Below are 14,637 nucleotides of genomic sequence, written 5' to 3'. Positions count from 1 at the left end.
AAACGAAATAAAATTTCAAACGAGGGGCGTGGGCTCAGTATGAGCTGTGCCACACGAGATTAAACGTTGGGCTTCCCAGAGGGTAATGGAAGAAGGCCCAGGAAAAAACCGAGCGCGGCGACTTCGGTAAAGCTGGGAGCCGCCACCTTCCCTTCCGGCCCTGTTCTCCCGCGGCCTTTGTTTCCCGGGGCTGTTTTGGCTGTAACACAAAGTCGGCGCGCCCGGGAACGGTGTCATTTAAGTGAGACGCGCGGCCGAGCCGGACCGGAAGCAGCGCAGAACTGGGACCCGTAAGGAGAGGCGGGGAGCGGGCGGCGGCGGCGGCCGTTGTGGCTCTGGCAGTGGCGGCGACTGTGGTGAGGCTACGCAGCCGGGGCGACGGGTCTGGTGCCGCAGCAGCTCGCTCAGGCCGTGGGTCGTCGCTGCAGACGCGGGCAGAGGAGGGAACAACGACTCAGCGGGAGCACTTGGCAGAGGAGGGGAAGGGGTGTGTGAGAAGGGCCTTGAGTGCTTGGGGTCGGGGAGAAACATCTCGAAACTTGTTTCTCATATGCTACTAGTTGATTTTTGTGTTTTTTTTTTGATGGCAGATTCAGAAGACACCCCGCGTCTCCCTTCTCGAATTTCTCTTGGTTCCTGTCAGTTGATTCGTAGCCTGAAGTGAGTGAAAACTTTTTAATGCAACTACTGAATTCAGATGGGTATGGGATGGACGAGAAAAAAACGAGACGGGGGGCACAAGGGTAGGAGGTGGTGTCCCAGGGTGTAGGAACATCATGACGGTAATTAAATTAGTAGTTAAAATTGGGAGGGTTGTACTGTACCAGACGTTGTTCTAAAACCCTTTATACGCGGTAACTCATTTAATGCCCAGTTCTGTGAGACTGGTACTTTCTTTCATTAGCCTTCCTTTATGGAGGGGGAAACAGGCTCCTAGAGGTTAAGGAGCATGCCCAAAGAAAGACATGAAACGTGCAGAGCCAGCGTTTGCATTCTGTCAGGCTGACCCCAGAACTTATCTCTAAGCTCCCCACAGTGGTTGTCCCCCATCAGAATGTGAAGAAAGTGAGGACATAAGACAAGGTGTGAGAGGCTGGTATGGTTTGAACATATGTGATAAAACAGCGGAAGCAAGGAGTTGACATGATAAAAAGGTGTGCGATTCAGGTGTGACTTAGTGAGAGTAGAGTTGAAAGTGGCCTAAACCTTCGCCTCAACCTTGGCTGGGGCCCGCCTCTCTCGAATTCTGTGGGGCAGGGAAGAGAGATATGCACCCATACACGTAAGTTTGAAAATGGAATTATGAAGATCACAGACTCATAGGATTTAAAGATTGTTTGATGTAGCCACCTTATTTAGCAGATATAGTCAAATAATCCATCCATCCGCCATTAATGTATATCCCAAATTCTATGTAATGCTGAAACCAGGAGCTGCTTTCTAACACAACTGAGTGACAATTGAGATCTTTCAGTATTTCTAAGAATTTTGATTTAAAAATGAATAGAAACAAGATAAAGTTATCTAGAACAAAGGACAAGGTGGTTTACCTTGAAGAAACTGTTTCAAAGAAAAAGGAAATCTTGAAAGAAGATAGGAAAATTTTTATCAGTTGATCGTACTGTTCACAAATCCATTAAGTCTAATGGAATACAGTAATCAAAATGTTAGCATATTCCAGAGAGTCAGTTTGTAGTAGTTGAGATCATGGGCTTAAGAATCAAGTAGATCTGCTTAGCCACATATTTGCTCTGTATAATTGATTTACTTAACTTTGTCCTTGATTTCTTTATCTCTAAAATGAAGGTAGTAGTTCCTAACTTGCAGAATTAGAAGCAGTGTTTGTAAAGAACCTAGCATAATGTCTGGAACAAAGTTGATAAATACCAGCAACCATTATTACTCTGAATCAAATAAAAGTAAAGCATTGCTGAACCTTGTATGCAGTGACATGGCAGCTTCTAGACCTGGTTTTACATGGAAAGGTCAAAGAGTAATCTCCCTTGTTGGTAATTAAAGTGAAAAACATTGATTCATTTTCTGAAGATTAAGTTTGTTACTTCAAAGTGATTGAAAGTTTTAGATGGCTAGATAACCCCTGATATGCCCAGCACAATCCTTTAAAACTATTGTGGCTTTTAAAGATAACTTATTTTTGAACTATTCTGTTTCCTGAACTGTGGGCAATTTATACTCCTGACTATACTCCTTTACAGATGCATGGTCATGGAGGCTATGACTCTGATTTTAGTGATGATGAACACTGTGGAGAATCCAGCAAAAGGAAAAAAAAGTAAGTAATTTTTTATTGATCTCTGCTTCCGATCCTTTCTAAATTGAGATGAGGTATAAATAATATTTAAAGTTTTGGCATTGTGTTTACATGTGAAGACAGCGATGCTCTACTGAATGAATTTTTGTTTATTAAACTATAATGAATTGACTCAAAAATTTGAGAACAGTTATGTAAAAGATAAGAAAGTAATGTTTATGCTGTGAAGGGATTTATGGAAAGGGACGCATAAGGAAAAAAAGGAAATCAGTTAAAGTTCTTAGATTTCTCTGTTGCATCTATTTTTCATTCAACTGTCAAGGACTCTACTTGCAACTGTCATAGCTAAGAAGGGGCTTGGTTGGTTGTCCCTTTGCTAGTACTTGACTGCAAAATGAGGATACTGTGGAGGATGAGATTGTGATGCAGCACAATTCTTAGGATTTTGTGAATGAGCAGACTAAGTGGCCAGAGGAAGGAGTTCATGGAAGTCTTTATTTAATGGAAGAGGTAAGAACTCTTAGCAGATAAAGCCTGAACCTTACAAAGGAGGCCAGATTTTGGTGGAGTAGCTGTGTTTAGGGAGGGGCATTGTTTTCAGCCTTCAGTGCTTAGAAACTTGATTTTATCCATTAACTTAGGAGTGGTTGACTGATTCATATTAACCAAACTTATAAAAATTGGTTTATTATTTGACACTGAAAACAATATATAAGCATACCAATTGGGGTTGAACATTTTTGTTGGGTACTCAGTCTTCATGGATAACCAAAAGAATAGAAATAATTATATAATGAATTACATTTTTATGTAATAAAATGAAATTAAAATGCTTTACATTTTCAAGGTTTTTCATTCAAAAATATTACTTTGTAAGAATAGAATTTGAGCCAGTCTAGTTGGATAGTCTTGTGTGCTCTAGGATTATATCTATTTAAGTAACTAGGGCTGATCACCTAAAGTCTATATCATCTATAATCAGCCCTTCTTTTTCCGTTATCAGTTGCTGAAAGCTTTGTTATCTCTACTTTGCAAACAAGGAAATTGTGGCACAAAAAGATTAAGTAATTTAAGATAAAGATAATGAATGACAGAGCCAAAATTTGAACCAAGGACCCCAGGTGGTGTGACACCAGAACCCATGCATTTGTTAGTCTCGTCTTCTCCATTTTATAGGTATTAAATAAAGTCAAGATATTAATTAAGCTGTTAAAGGAGATGTAAAATATCTCATTGAAGATCAGTGAGTCTTTAAGAGTTGAATTCTTTAAAACGTGTTCCAATTATGAAAATAATAAAGAAATAGGAAACACTGAGAAAAATGAACTCTTCTAATAATTTTTCTTCTTAACAAACCAGGACAGTTGAAGATGATTTACTGCTCCAAAAGCCATTTCAGAAAGAAAAACATGGAAAGGTGGTCCATAAGCAAGTTGCAGCAGAATTGCTGGATAGGTATGGTACTTCAATGTACATTACTTTTTTTTGGTTCGAGATGTTGGTGATTTGATTATATTAATTAAATATAGACATTTGAATTTGCTTGAAATAAAATTTTTCTTAACAGGGAAGAAGCAAGAAATAGAAGGTTTCATCTCATAGCTATGGATGCTGTATCCTTTTATATTTCTAGATTTTGTGACTAATACAACTTTTTAAATCTATTTTATTTCATAAAATCTTGTGAAGTCAGATAGACATAAATTTTATATTTAAAGATAAGTGTTTATTCATATGGAATTTTGCCATATATACTTCTGAGTACAATTCTCTTTTACTAATATACAAGAAAGATTTAGAGGCAAAAAATAATAAAAAACATATTACTAATCTTCTATAAATAGGTTTACAAAGTCCATGTACTTGCAGATATTTTTTCCAATCCATTTTTGTCAAGCTGTCAATATTTCTCATTTTTATACTATTATCTTCAGTCTCATTTTAACTCTTACTCTTTTCCTACCTGGTTCTTTGCTATTTAATGTCTTCGTAAAACTGTGTTTAATAATAGGTCTGTTTGATCATTAGAGAAATGCAAGTCAAAACCACAATGAGGTATCACCTCGCACTGGTCAGAATGGCCATCATCAAAAAATCTACAGACAATAAATGCTGGAGAGAGTGTGGAGAAAAGGGAACCCTCTTGCACTGTTGGTGGGAATGTAAATTAATACAGCCACCATGGAGGTTCCTTAAAAAACTAAAAATAGAATTACCATATGACCCAGCAATCCCACTACTGGGCATATGCCCTGAGAAAACCATAATTCAAAAAGTCATGTACCACAATGTTCATTGCAGCACTATTTACAATAGCCAGGACATGGAAGCAACCTAAATGTCCATTGACAGATGAATGGATAAAGAAGATGTGTCCCATATATACAATGGAATATTACTCAGCCATAAAAAGAAATGAAATTGAGTTATTTGTAGTGAGGTGGATGGACCTAGAGTCTGTCATCCAGAGTGAAGTAAGAAAGAGAAAAATACTGTATGCTAACACATATATATGGAATCTAAAAAAAAAAGGTTCTGATGAATGTAGGGGCAGGACAGGAATAAAGACACAGACTAGAGAATGGACTTGAGCACACGAGGAGGGGGAAGGGTAAGCTGGAACGAAGTGAGAGAGTGTCATGGACAAATATACACTACCAAGTGTAAAATAGGTAGCTAGTGGGAAGCAGCCTCAGCCCAGGGAGATCAGCTCGGGGCTTTGTGACCACCTAGAGGAGTGGGTTAGGGAGGGCGGGAGGGAGATGCAAGAGGGAAGAGATATGGGGATATATGTATACATATAGCTTATTCACTTTGTTATACAGGAGAAACTAACACAGCATTGTAAAGCAATTATATTCCAATAAAGATGTTAGAAAAAATAAAAATGAAAAAAAAATAATAGGTCTGTTTGTGGACTGTCTCAGGCCTACTGTGGCTTCAGCTTTCAGGCATGAATTGGGGCTGTCTTTAAGTTATACCTTGTTTCCCTGTGATAGCCATCTCTCAGCTTAACTTTTTGGTAAGACTGTGGCTTATTACACAAGCCGCTACCACTGGCCATCCATATTACTGTTGGGAATATTGGAGAGTGAAAGTATTTCTGGGTATTTATTACTGCAGTCAGGATAGGGAGAAGGAGACGATGTCAATTAGATATACCCACTATCCTGTAGTCACCACTTTCACTTTATTGTTCCTGATCCTTTTCTTTAAGTTATAGAAGTTCTCTTGTCACCAATTTATTTATTCCTCTTATCTCCTAACCCAATAGCGTAGCTTTCCCATGGATCTCATCTGCCACTGCTCCTTTAGTATTTCAACATCTGCTCCTCCTTCTATCACACCACTCAGTTGGGGGTGTTGGGGCATCTAGTTACAGCCTGGTGAGGGTGAAAGTCTAGATCCCCTTTTCTTGCATGGCTGGGGGTGGGGCCATAGATTTTCTGGAGTGTTTGGCTGGAATAGAGTAGTTACTGCCTAAAAGTCATCTTTCCTGTTAGGCTGCCTCTCTCCTGATTATTTTGTTACAGGGAACAGACTTTTGTTGGCACTTCTTTTGTCTGTGCTTGTTGGTATTTCCAGCTATCCAGCTTCTTCACCTCCAAGTCTGGCATTTATTAAGCAAAAAGAAAACGTGGGGAACTCAGCACCATGTCATACCATGGGTCCTGAGGTCCGTAGCTGGTCTGCCTTCTTCTCTCTACCTTTCAGAGTCGTCTTATGTTTGTTTTATATATAATTTCCAAGGTTTTTAGTTCTCAGTGGGAGGAATAGGGAGAAGTGCAGTTGACCCTTGAACAACACAGGGTTTGAACTGTGAGGGTCCACTTATACAAGGATTTTTATTTTACTATATTACTTGTGTAAATATGGGTATTTATTTTACTGTAGTACTAATGATCTGCAGTTGGTTGAATCTACAGATGCAGAGGGCTGATTATACATTATGTGCAGGTTTTGGACAATGAGGAGGGTGGGTGTTCTATCCACCCTGTTCAGGGATCAACTGTACATCTTTGCTGCATCTTCCAGGAAGCAAAGTCCCACCTATCACCTGCTTTTGTAAATAAAAGTTTTATTGGAACACAGCTGTGCTCATTCATTTAGGTGTTATCTGTGCCTACTTCCATGCTAAAGTGGCAGAGGCGAGTAGTTTTAACAGACCGTATGGCCTGCATATTTACTATTTACAGGAAAAGTTTGCTGACTTGAGCTCTTGAAAGATTTAAGTGACTTGCCAGTGTCACATGACCAGTTTGTGGTAGACCAAGAGCTAGAATCCAGATCTCTGGGTATCTGGCTTTTCTCTTTTTTCTTTTCTGAAATGTTAATTGCTTTCTTGCTCGTTTCAGAATTATGTTTTGATTCACTATTCTGCTCAAACACATTGTGATCAATTAAATAACTGTTTGTCTTTAATATAATAGGCTGTAGTCACAGACAATATTATGTCAGTTCTGTTATGTGTGTGTTCCGCTCTAGAGAGAGTACCATGGAGCTTTTTAAAACAAGTAAAATGCTCATGTGTCTCATTGTATTGCACTGAAAACATGACTGTAGCTTCATGTGATCTCTTATATTTACTTCGTTTTGAAAGCCTCATGTTAGGATTTAATATAATAAAAGTTGCATCTTCTATTTTGGAGGCTTTATTGTTACTGAAATAGCTAAATTATATTTTATAATGAAGAAAAATTCTACTCCTCACCTTTAACTTTGTAAACTATAATTTGTTATAGTTATAGGAAACTATAATTTATAGTTATAGGAATAACTATAATATATAGATATAGGAAACTATAATTTGAAACTATAAAATGAGTGGTGGTGTGAGGCTGTATATAGGAAGCTGTCCTTCTCTCCAGAGATTTATTGCTTGAAAATGTTCAAAACAATATAGAGTATTCAGTAGGAAGTGAAAGCCCCTCTACTGTACTGTGTTCACTCTTAACAGTTTAATATTTACCCTTTTAGATCTTTTTTTAATTTATAAGCATGTATAGTATATATTTGTATATTTTTAAAAAACTAAATAGACTCATACTATGTTTTTTTCCCCTACTCACTAATATGTCATTGACACCCAACTACTGAACAAATAAAATCCTTAATTTTTTGCATTTCAGTATCAAAGGCATACAAAGTTTGTAAATGACTATATTTTATACTATGGTGGCAAAAAAGAAGACTTCAGGCGATTGGGGTAAGTGTCATAAAGTTTATTTTACATAATGGGAGGTAGGTATGGGTATCTTTGAAGACTCACAGCTACTATATCTTCTGATTCTGTCATGTTCTCCTGCTTTCCATTCCAGTTTTGTTGTTATAAGGTGGAGAGGCCATTCGAAGCTTCTAGCTAAGCAACTCATCATGAACCCCATTTCTCTGGCAACAGGCCTCAGGCAGCCTGCTGATTCTGGCAATAACAGGATTGTGTGAGGAATACTCACGTGCCTGATTATGCAGTGATTTTTTTTTTTTCCCCCACAAGGATCTTTGAAATAATGAACTCTTTAGACCTCAGGTTTAGGATTGCTTTTTAAAAGATAGGACAAACAAGAGACCTCACTCTAATATTTCCCACACATGAAATTCCTTCTTATATCTGAAGCTCTTCTGTCAGAGCCTCTTGGTTTTGTGTGGGTTTTTTTCTCTTTACTTAACGATTTTCCGAGTTGATAGTGCCCTAAAAAACTTCATACCAGCTCATCAGCCCCAAACTTAACTCTCCTCTGAATTTAGCCTGTATTTCTCAACAATCCCTTCTTCTGTCCCCAGTCCGTTACCATCTTGAAAAATCATCTCCTTCAGTTCTCTTCCTTATTCAGTCTTCCTAGGAAGATGTAGTAAAATGAGGTGTGAAAAAAATTTTTATATATTTTTAAAATTAGATCACAATAGGATGGTGTTACTTATTTTAGATTCTGAAACTTATTTTCATTCATCTTCCTTATCCATTTAGTGTTCATTCAGATTTCTCATCCTAGTTTTGGTAATTTAGCACCCTTTATATAATTGAACCAGCTCTAGAGATGGGTGGATTCCTTATCCATTTGTTTCTGTAGCAGCACTCTTTATAACTGCCTTTTGAAAATACTGAAATACTTTTTATAAATATACATACATACGTACATATAAAACTATCTTTGTGTATCTTATTTTTACTCAGGTGCTCAAAAATCTCACACACTGTTTAACTTAAGTTTGACTAATTTTGTTTTCATATTGAATTTAAAATTGTTTTATTTCAGGGAAAATGACAAGATAGACATGGATATTATACGAGAAAATCACAGATTCCTATGGAATGAGGAGGATGAAATGGACATGAATTGGTAATTGTACCCGTGTGAGACATAATGCATCAAATGCTATAGTCCTATCTCTCCTGCTCCCTGAGTGTTTTCTTGTTTTGTCACCTGTCCAAAGCATTTGGCCCCTGCATGGAGCAGTTCTGAATCGAGAACATAAAACCGTGCCTCAGATTATTGAATCTGGTTTGATTCTTTTGGTAATTTTTTACAATTTTAACTGACTTCTTATTGCTTGACTTTGTCTTTAAAAAATAATTTATAAAATTTTTACAGTATTATTTGTTGTCTAGTAGTACGCTTCTTTTTAAATTTTAAAAATATTTTGGGAAAACGTAAAACCTGAAAATGGTTTTAAAAATTCAAACATTACAGAGGGTAAAAAGTGAAGAGTCAGTCTCCTTCTCATCTTTGACTATTAGTCTTCCAGCTTCCCTCCCTAGAGACCCACTATTAATAGTTAATATTCAGATATTCTATGCACATGTAAGTAATGACCTCTTTTAAAACATTAATGTTTATATCATATGCGTTATTTATTTGACATTGCCTCCAAGTAGCAAACAATGGTTGAATTTCTAAATATGTAAGATTTATATATTTTTAATGAATCTAGGGAGAAGAGACTTGCAAAGAAATACTATGATAAATTATTCAAGGAATACTGCGTAGCAGATCTCACCAGATACAAAGAAAATAAGGTATGCCTTCCAGATACTTATAGAAGAAGGTTCTTATTCACGTATAGTATTACTTTTTAATATACTATTGTGCCCTGTATTATTCTTTTAAGAATAATTCAATTCTAAGTTGTCCTCCATCTATGAAGTATCAGTTGGACCATTTAAACTCGATAGCTGTGGAATTTACAAAGGGCCCTGAAGTCAAGGGTGACTCTTTGTGAGCTGAGACATGAAAAGTCTAAAATGAAACACAGGTGGCTACTGAATCTTGTTTTATCCTGACTCTAATCCAGAGCCTCTAGTGATTATGATTTGACACTTTGAATGATGTCTTCTTTCACAAATGATGTTTGAAATTGATAGGCTTTTTTTTTCAAATGGATTACCATATAAAGAGGCAGATGCACATCTTCTGTTATGTAAATGTCTATTCTAGTAAAAATAGCTCTTATCAGTGCCAATTAGTAATGGCAAATTTCCCTTCCCGCTTTACATCTTACTTTAATTTTTTTTAAATTAATTTTATTTATTTTTGGCTGCATTGGGTCTTCGTTGCTGCATGCAGGCTTTCTCTAGTTGTGGCGAGCGGGGGCTACTCTTCGTTGCAGTGCACAGGCCTCTCATTGTGGTGGCTTCTCTTGTTGCAGAGCGTGGGCTCTAGGCGCACGGGCTTCAGTAGTTGCAGCACGCAGGCTCAGTAGTTGCGGCACATGGGCCCTAGAGCACATGGGCTTCAGTAGTTACAGTGTGTGGCCTCAGTAGTTGTGGTGCGCAAGCTCTAGGGCGCGCGGGCTTCAGTAGTTGTGGCATGTGGGCTCAGTAGTTGTGGCGCACAGGCTGTAGAGCGCAGGCTCAGTAGTTGTGGCGCACGGGCTTAGTTGCTCCGCAGCATGTGGCATCTTCCTGGACTAGGGATCGAACCCATGTCCCCTGCATTGGCAGGCGGATTCTTAACCACTGTGCCACCAGGGAAGTCCTATTTTAGTTAATGTTAAAGTGATTTTTAAAAAATAGAAGTAGAGTTGATTTACAATATTGTGTGTTTCAGGTGTATAGCAAAGTGATTTGGTTATATATATTTTTTCCTTTTTTTTGATGCTTTTCCATCATAGGTTATTACAAGATATTAAATATAGTTCCCTGTGCTATCCAGTAAATCCTGGTTGTTTATATTATATATGGTAGTGTGTATTTGTAATCTCATACTCATAATTTATCCCTCCCTCCCATATTCCCCTTTGGTAACCATACATTTGTTTTCTGTGTCTGTGAGTCTGTTTCTGTTTTATAAATAAGTTCATTTGTACTATTTTTAGATATCCACCTATAAGTGATATCATATACTTGTCTTTCTCTGTTTTACTTAGTATGATCTTTTCTGGGTCCATCGATGTTGCTGCAAATGGCATTATTTCATTCTTTTTTATGGCTAAATAATAGTCCATTGTATATATATATACCACATCTTTTTTATCCATTCATCTGTCGATGGACACTTAGGTTGCTTCCATGTCTTGGCTATTGTAAATAGTGCTGCTATGAACGTTGGTGTGTGTGTATCTTTTTGAATTAGAGTTTTCGTCTTTTCCAGATACATGCCCAGGGGTGGGATTGCTGGATCATATAGTAACTTTATTTTTAGTTTTTTGAGGAACCTCCATACTCCATACTGTTTTTCCACAGTGACTGCACCAATTTACATTCCCAACAACAGTGTAGGAGGGTTCCCTTTTCTCCACAACCTCTCCAGCATTTATTATTTGTATACTTTTTGATAATAGCCATTCTGACTGGTGTGAGGTGATACCTCATTGTAGTTTTGATTTGCAGTTCTCTAATAACTAGCAGTGTTGAGCATCTTTTCATATGCTTGTTGGCCATCCGGATGTCTACTTTAGAGAAATGTCTATTTAGGTCTTCTGCCCATTTTTTGATTGAGTTTTTTGGGGTTTTTTATATTGAGCTGTGTGAGCTGTTTGTATATTTTGGAAATTAAGCCCTTGTTGGTCTCATCATTTGCAAATATTTTCTCCCATTCCATAGGTTGTCTTTTCATTTTGTTTATGGTTTCCTTTGCTCTGCAAAAGCTTTTAAGTTTAATTAGGTCCCATTTGTTTATTTTTGCTTTTATTTCTTTTGCCTTGTGAGACTGACCTAAGAAAATATTGCTACGATTTATGTCAGAGAATGTTTTGCCTATGTTCTCTTCAAGGAGTTTTATGGTGTCATGTCTTATATTAAAGACTTTAAGCCATTTTTAGTTTATTTTTGTGTGTGGTGTTAGAGTGTGTTCTAACTTCATTGATTTACATGTGGCTGTCCAGCTTTCCCAATACCACTTGTTAAAGAGACTGTCTTTTCTCCATTGTATATTTTTGCCTCCTTTGTCGAAGATTAATTGACCATAGTGTGTGGGTTTATCTCTGGGCGCTCTATTCTATTCCATTGACCTGTATGTCTGTTTTGTGCCAGAACCATGCAGTTTTGATTGCTGTGGCTTTATAGTATTGTCTGAAGTCTGGAAGGGTTATGCCTCCAGCTTTGTTCTTTTTCCTCAGCATTACTTTAGCAATTCTGGGTCTTTTGTGATTGCATATAAATTTAAGGATTATTTATTCTAGTTCTGTGAAAAATGTCATGGGTTATTTGATATGGATCACATTAATCTGTAGATTGCTTTGGGTGGTATGGCCATTTTAACTATATTAAGTCTTCCAGTGCAAGAGCATGGTCTATCCTCCAATTTCATTGAATCATCTTCTGTTTCATTTATCAGTGTTTTATAGTTCTCAGCATATAAGTCTTTCACCTCCTTGATTAGGTTTATTCCTAGATATTTTTCTTTTTTTTTGGATGCGATTTTAAATGGGAATTTATTTTACTTTCTCTTTCTGATATTTCATTGTTAGTATGAAGAAATACAGCAGATTTCTGTATATTAATGTTGTATTCTGCTACCTTGCTGAATTCATATATCAGTTTTAGTAGTTTTTGTGCAGAATCTTTAGGGTTTTCTATATAGGGTATCATGTCATCTGCACAAAATGACAATTTTACTTTTTCCCTTCCATTTTGGATACCTTTTATTTTTTTCATCTGACTGTTGTGGCTAGGACTTCCAGTACTATGTTGAGTAGAAGTGGTGAGAGTGGACATCCTTGTCTTGTTCCAGATTTTAGCAGGAAGGCTTTCAGCTTTTCACCATTTAGTATTATGTTGGCTATGTGTTTGTCACAAATGGCTTTCATTATGTTGAGATATGTTCCCTCTATACCCACTTTGGTGAGAGATTTTAATCATGAATGGATATTGAATTGTACCAAATGCTTTTTATCTATTGAGATGATCATGTGGTTTTTGTCTTTTGTTGATGTGATATATCAGATTGATTGATTTGCATATGTTGAACTATTCGTGTGACCCTGGAATGAACCCAACTTAATTATGGTGTATGATCCTTTTTATGGGTTGTTGGATTCGGTTTGCTAATATTTGTTGAGGATTTTTGCATCTATATTCATCAAAGATATTGACCTGTAATTTTCTTTTTTGTTAGTGTCTTTGTCTGGTTTTGGTGTCAGGGTGATGGTGGCTTCATAGGATGGCTTTGGGAGTGTTCCCTCCTCTTCAGTCTTTTGGGAGAGTTTGAGAAGGATCAGTCTGAGTTCTTCTCACTATGTTTGGTGCAATTCCTCAATGAAGCCATCCAGTCCTGGACTTCTGTTTGCAGAGAATTTTTTAAATTACAGATTCTATTTCACTTCTAGTGATAGATCTGTTCAAATCATCTGTTTCTTCTTGATTCCGTTTTTACAGGCTATTTCTAGAAACTTGTCCATTTCTCCTAGGTAGTCCATTTTGTTGGCATATAACTGTTCATAAAATCTTATGATTTTTTGTATTTCTGTAGTGTCAGTTATTATTTCTCCCTTTCATTTCTTATTTTATTTATTTGGGTCCTCTCTCTTTTCTTCTTGGTGAGCCTGGCCACAAGTTTGTTGATTTTGTTTATCTGTTCAAAAAACCAGCTCTTGCTATTATTGATTTTTCTGTTGTTTTTTAATCTTTATTTTATTTATTTCTTCTCTGATCTTTATTATTTCCTTCATTCTGATGACTTCAGGTTTTATTTGCTCTTCTTTTTCTAGTTTTTTTAGGTGGTAGGTTAGGTTTTTTATTTGTGAGTTTTCTTGTTTTTTGAGGAAGGCCTGTATCGCTATGAACTTCCCTCTAAGTACTGCTTTTGCTGCATCCCATAGATTTTGTATGGTTGTGCTTTCATTGTTGTTGTCCCGAGATATTTTTTATTTCCTCTTTGATTTCATTGTTGACCCATTGGTTTTTAGTAGCATGTTGTTTAGTCTCCATGTAATAGTTTTTTTCCTCGTTTCTCTTTGATTTCTAGTTTCATGTGGTTGTGGTCAGAAAAGATGCTTGAAATAATTTCTGTCCTCTTAAATTTGTTGAGCCTTGTTTTGTGTCCTAGTATGTGGTCTGTCCTAAAGAATGTTCCATGTGTGCTTGAAAAGTATGTGTTTTCTGCTTTATTTGGATGTAGTATCCTGTAGATTTCAATGAAGTCTAACTGTTCTGTTGTGTCATTTGGGATCTCTGTTGCCTTATTGCTGTTCTGTCTGGAAGATCTGTCCATTGATGTGAGTGAGGTGTTAAAAGTCTCCTACTATTATTGTATTCCCATCAGTTTCTCCCTTTATGTCTGTTAGTATTTGTTTCATGTATCTAGGTGCTCCTGTACTGTGTGTGTATATGTTAACCAGTGTGCTATCCTCTTCTTGTATTGATCCTTTTATCATTATATAGTGTCCTTCTTCGTCTTTCTTTATGGCCTTTGTTTTAAAGTCTGGTATGAGTATTGCTACCCTCGCTTTCTTGTCATTTCCATTTGCATGAAATATCTTTCTCCATCTCCTCACTTTCAATCTATATGTGTCTTTAGCCCTAAAGTGGGTCTCCTGTAGGCAGCATATTATAGGTTCTTGTTTTATTATCCAATCTGCCACTCTGTGTCCTTTGATTGATGTTTTTAGTTCATTGACACTTAAAGTAATTATTGATAAGTGTATTTATTGCCATTTTAAACCTTGTTTTCCTGTTGATTTTGTATTCTTTGTTCCTTTCTTCTTTTTGTTTTTCCTTTTGTGCTTTGATGGTTTTCTTTTGTATTATGCTTGAGTTCCTTTCATTTTGGTTTTTGTGAATCTGTTGTATGTTTTTGATTTGTGGTTACCCTGATTTTCAAGTATGTTAACCCATAACTCTATCTACTTGCTTTAGACTGGTGGTCATAACAGCTCAAACACTTTCTAAAAGATCTACATTTTCTTACTCCCCTCCTCCACATTTTGTA

At 36.8% G+C, this 14,637-nt stretch overlaps 1 protein-coding gene across 1 annotated transcript in view; it reads left to right on the top strand.

Annotated features, from left to right (window-relative positions):
• Positions 1-271: 271 nt before the first annotated feature.
• Positions 272-14,637, top strand: part of LOC132506771 (protein FRA10AC1) — a 67,438-nt gene continuing 53,072 nt past the window's right edge. Inside the window, exons 1-8 of the mRNA XM_060125434.1 lie at positions 272-487; positions 591-660; positions 2,217-2,293; positions 3,632-3,727; positions 3,840-3,885; positions 7,402-7,478; positions 8,527-8,610; positions 9,203-9,287. Coding sequence (XP_059981417.1) covers positions 2,217-2,293; positions 3,632-3,727; positions 3,840-3,885; positions 7,402-7,478; positions 8,527-8,610; positions 9,203-9,287 — 465 coding nt within the window. The 5' untranslated portion in view covers positions 272-487; positions 591-660. The remainder of the gene's footprint in view (positions 488-590; positions 661-2,216; positions 2,294-3,631; positions 3,728-3,839; positions 3,886-7,401; positions 7,479-8,526; positions 8,611-9,202; positions 9,288-14,637) is intronic.

The sequence above is a fragment of the Lagenorhynchus albirostris genome, chromosome 16 (genome assembly GCF_949774975.1).
Source record: "Lagenorhynchus albirostris chromosome 16, mLagAlb1.1, whole genome shotgun sequence".
Lineage (NCBI taxonomy): Eukaryota > Metazoa > Chordata > Mammalia > Artiodactyla > Delphinidae > Lagenorhynchus > Lagenorhynchus albirostris.
Note: the sequence above shows the minus strand (reverse complement) of the source record. Positions and strands in the feature narration are given on the sequence as shown.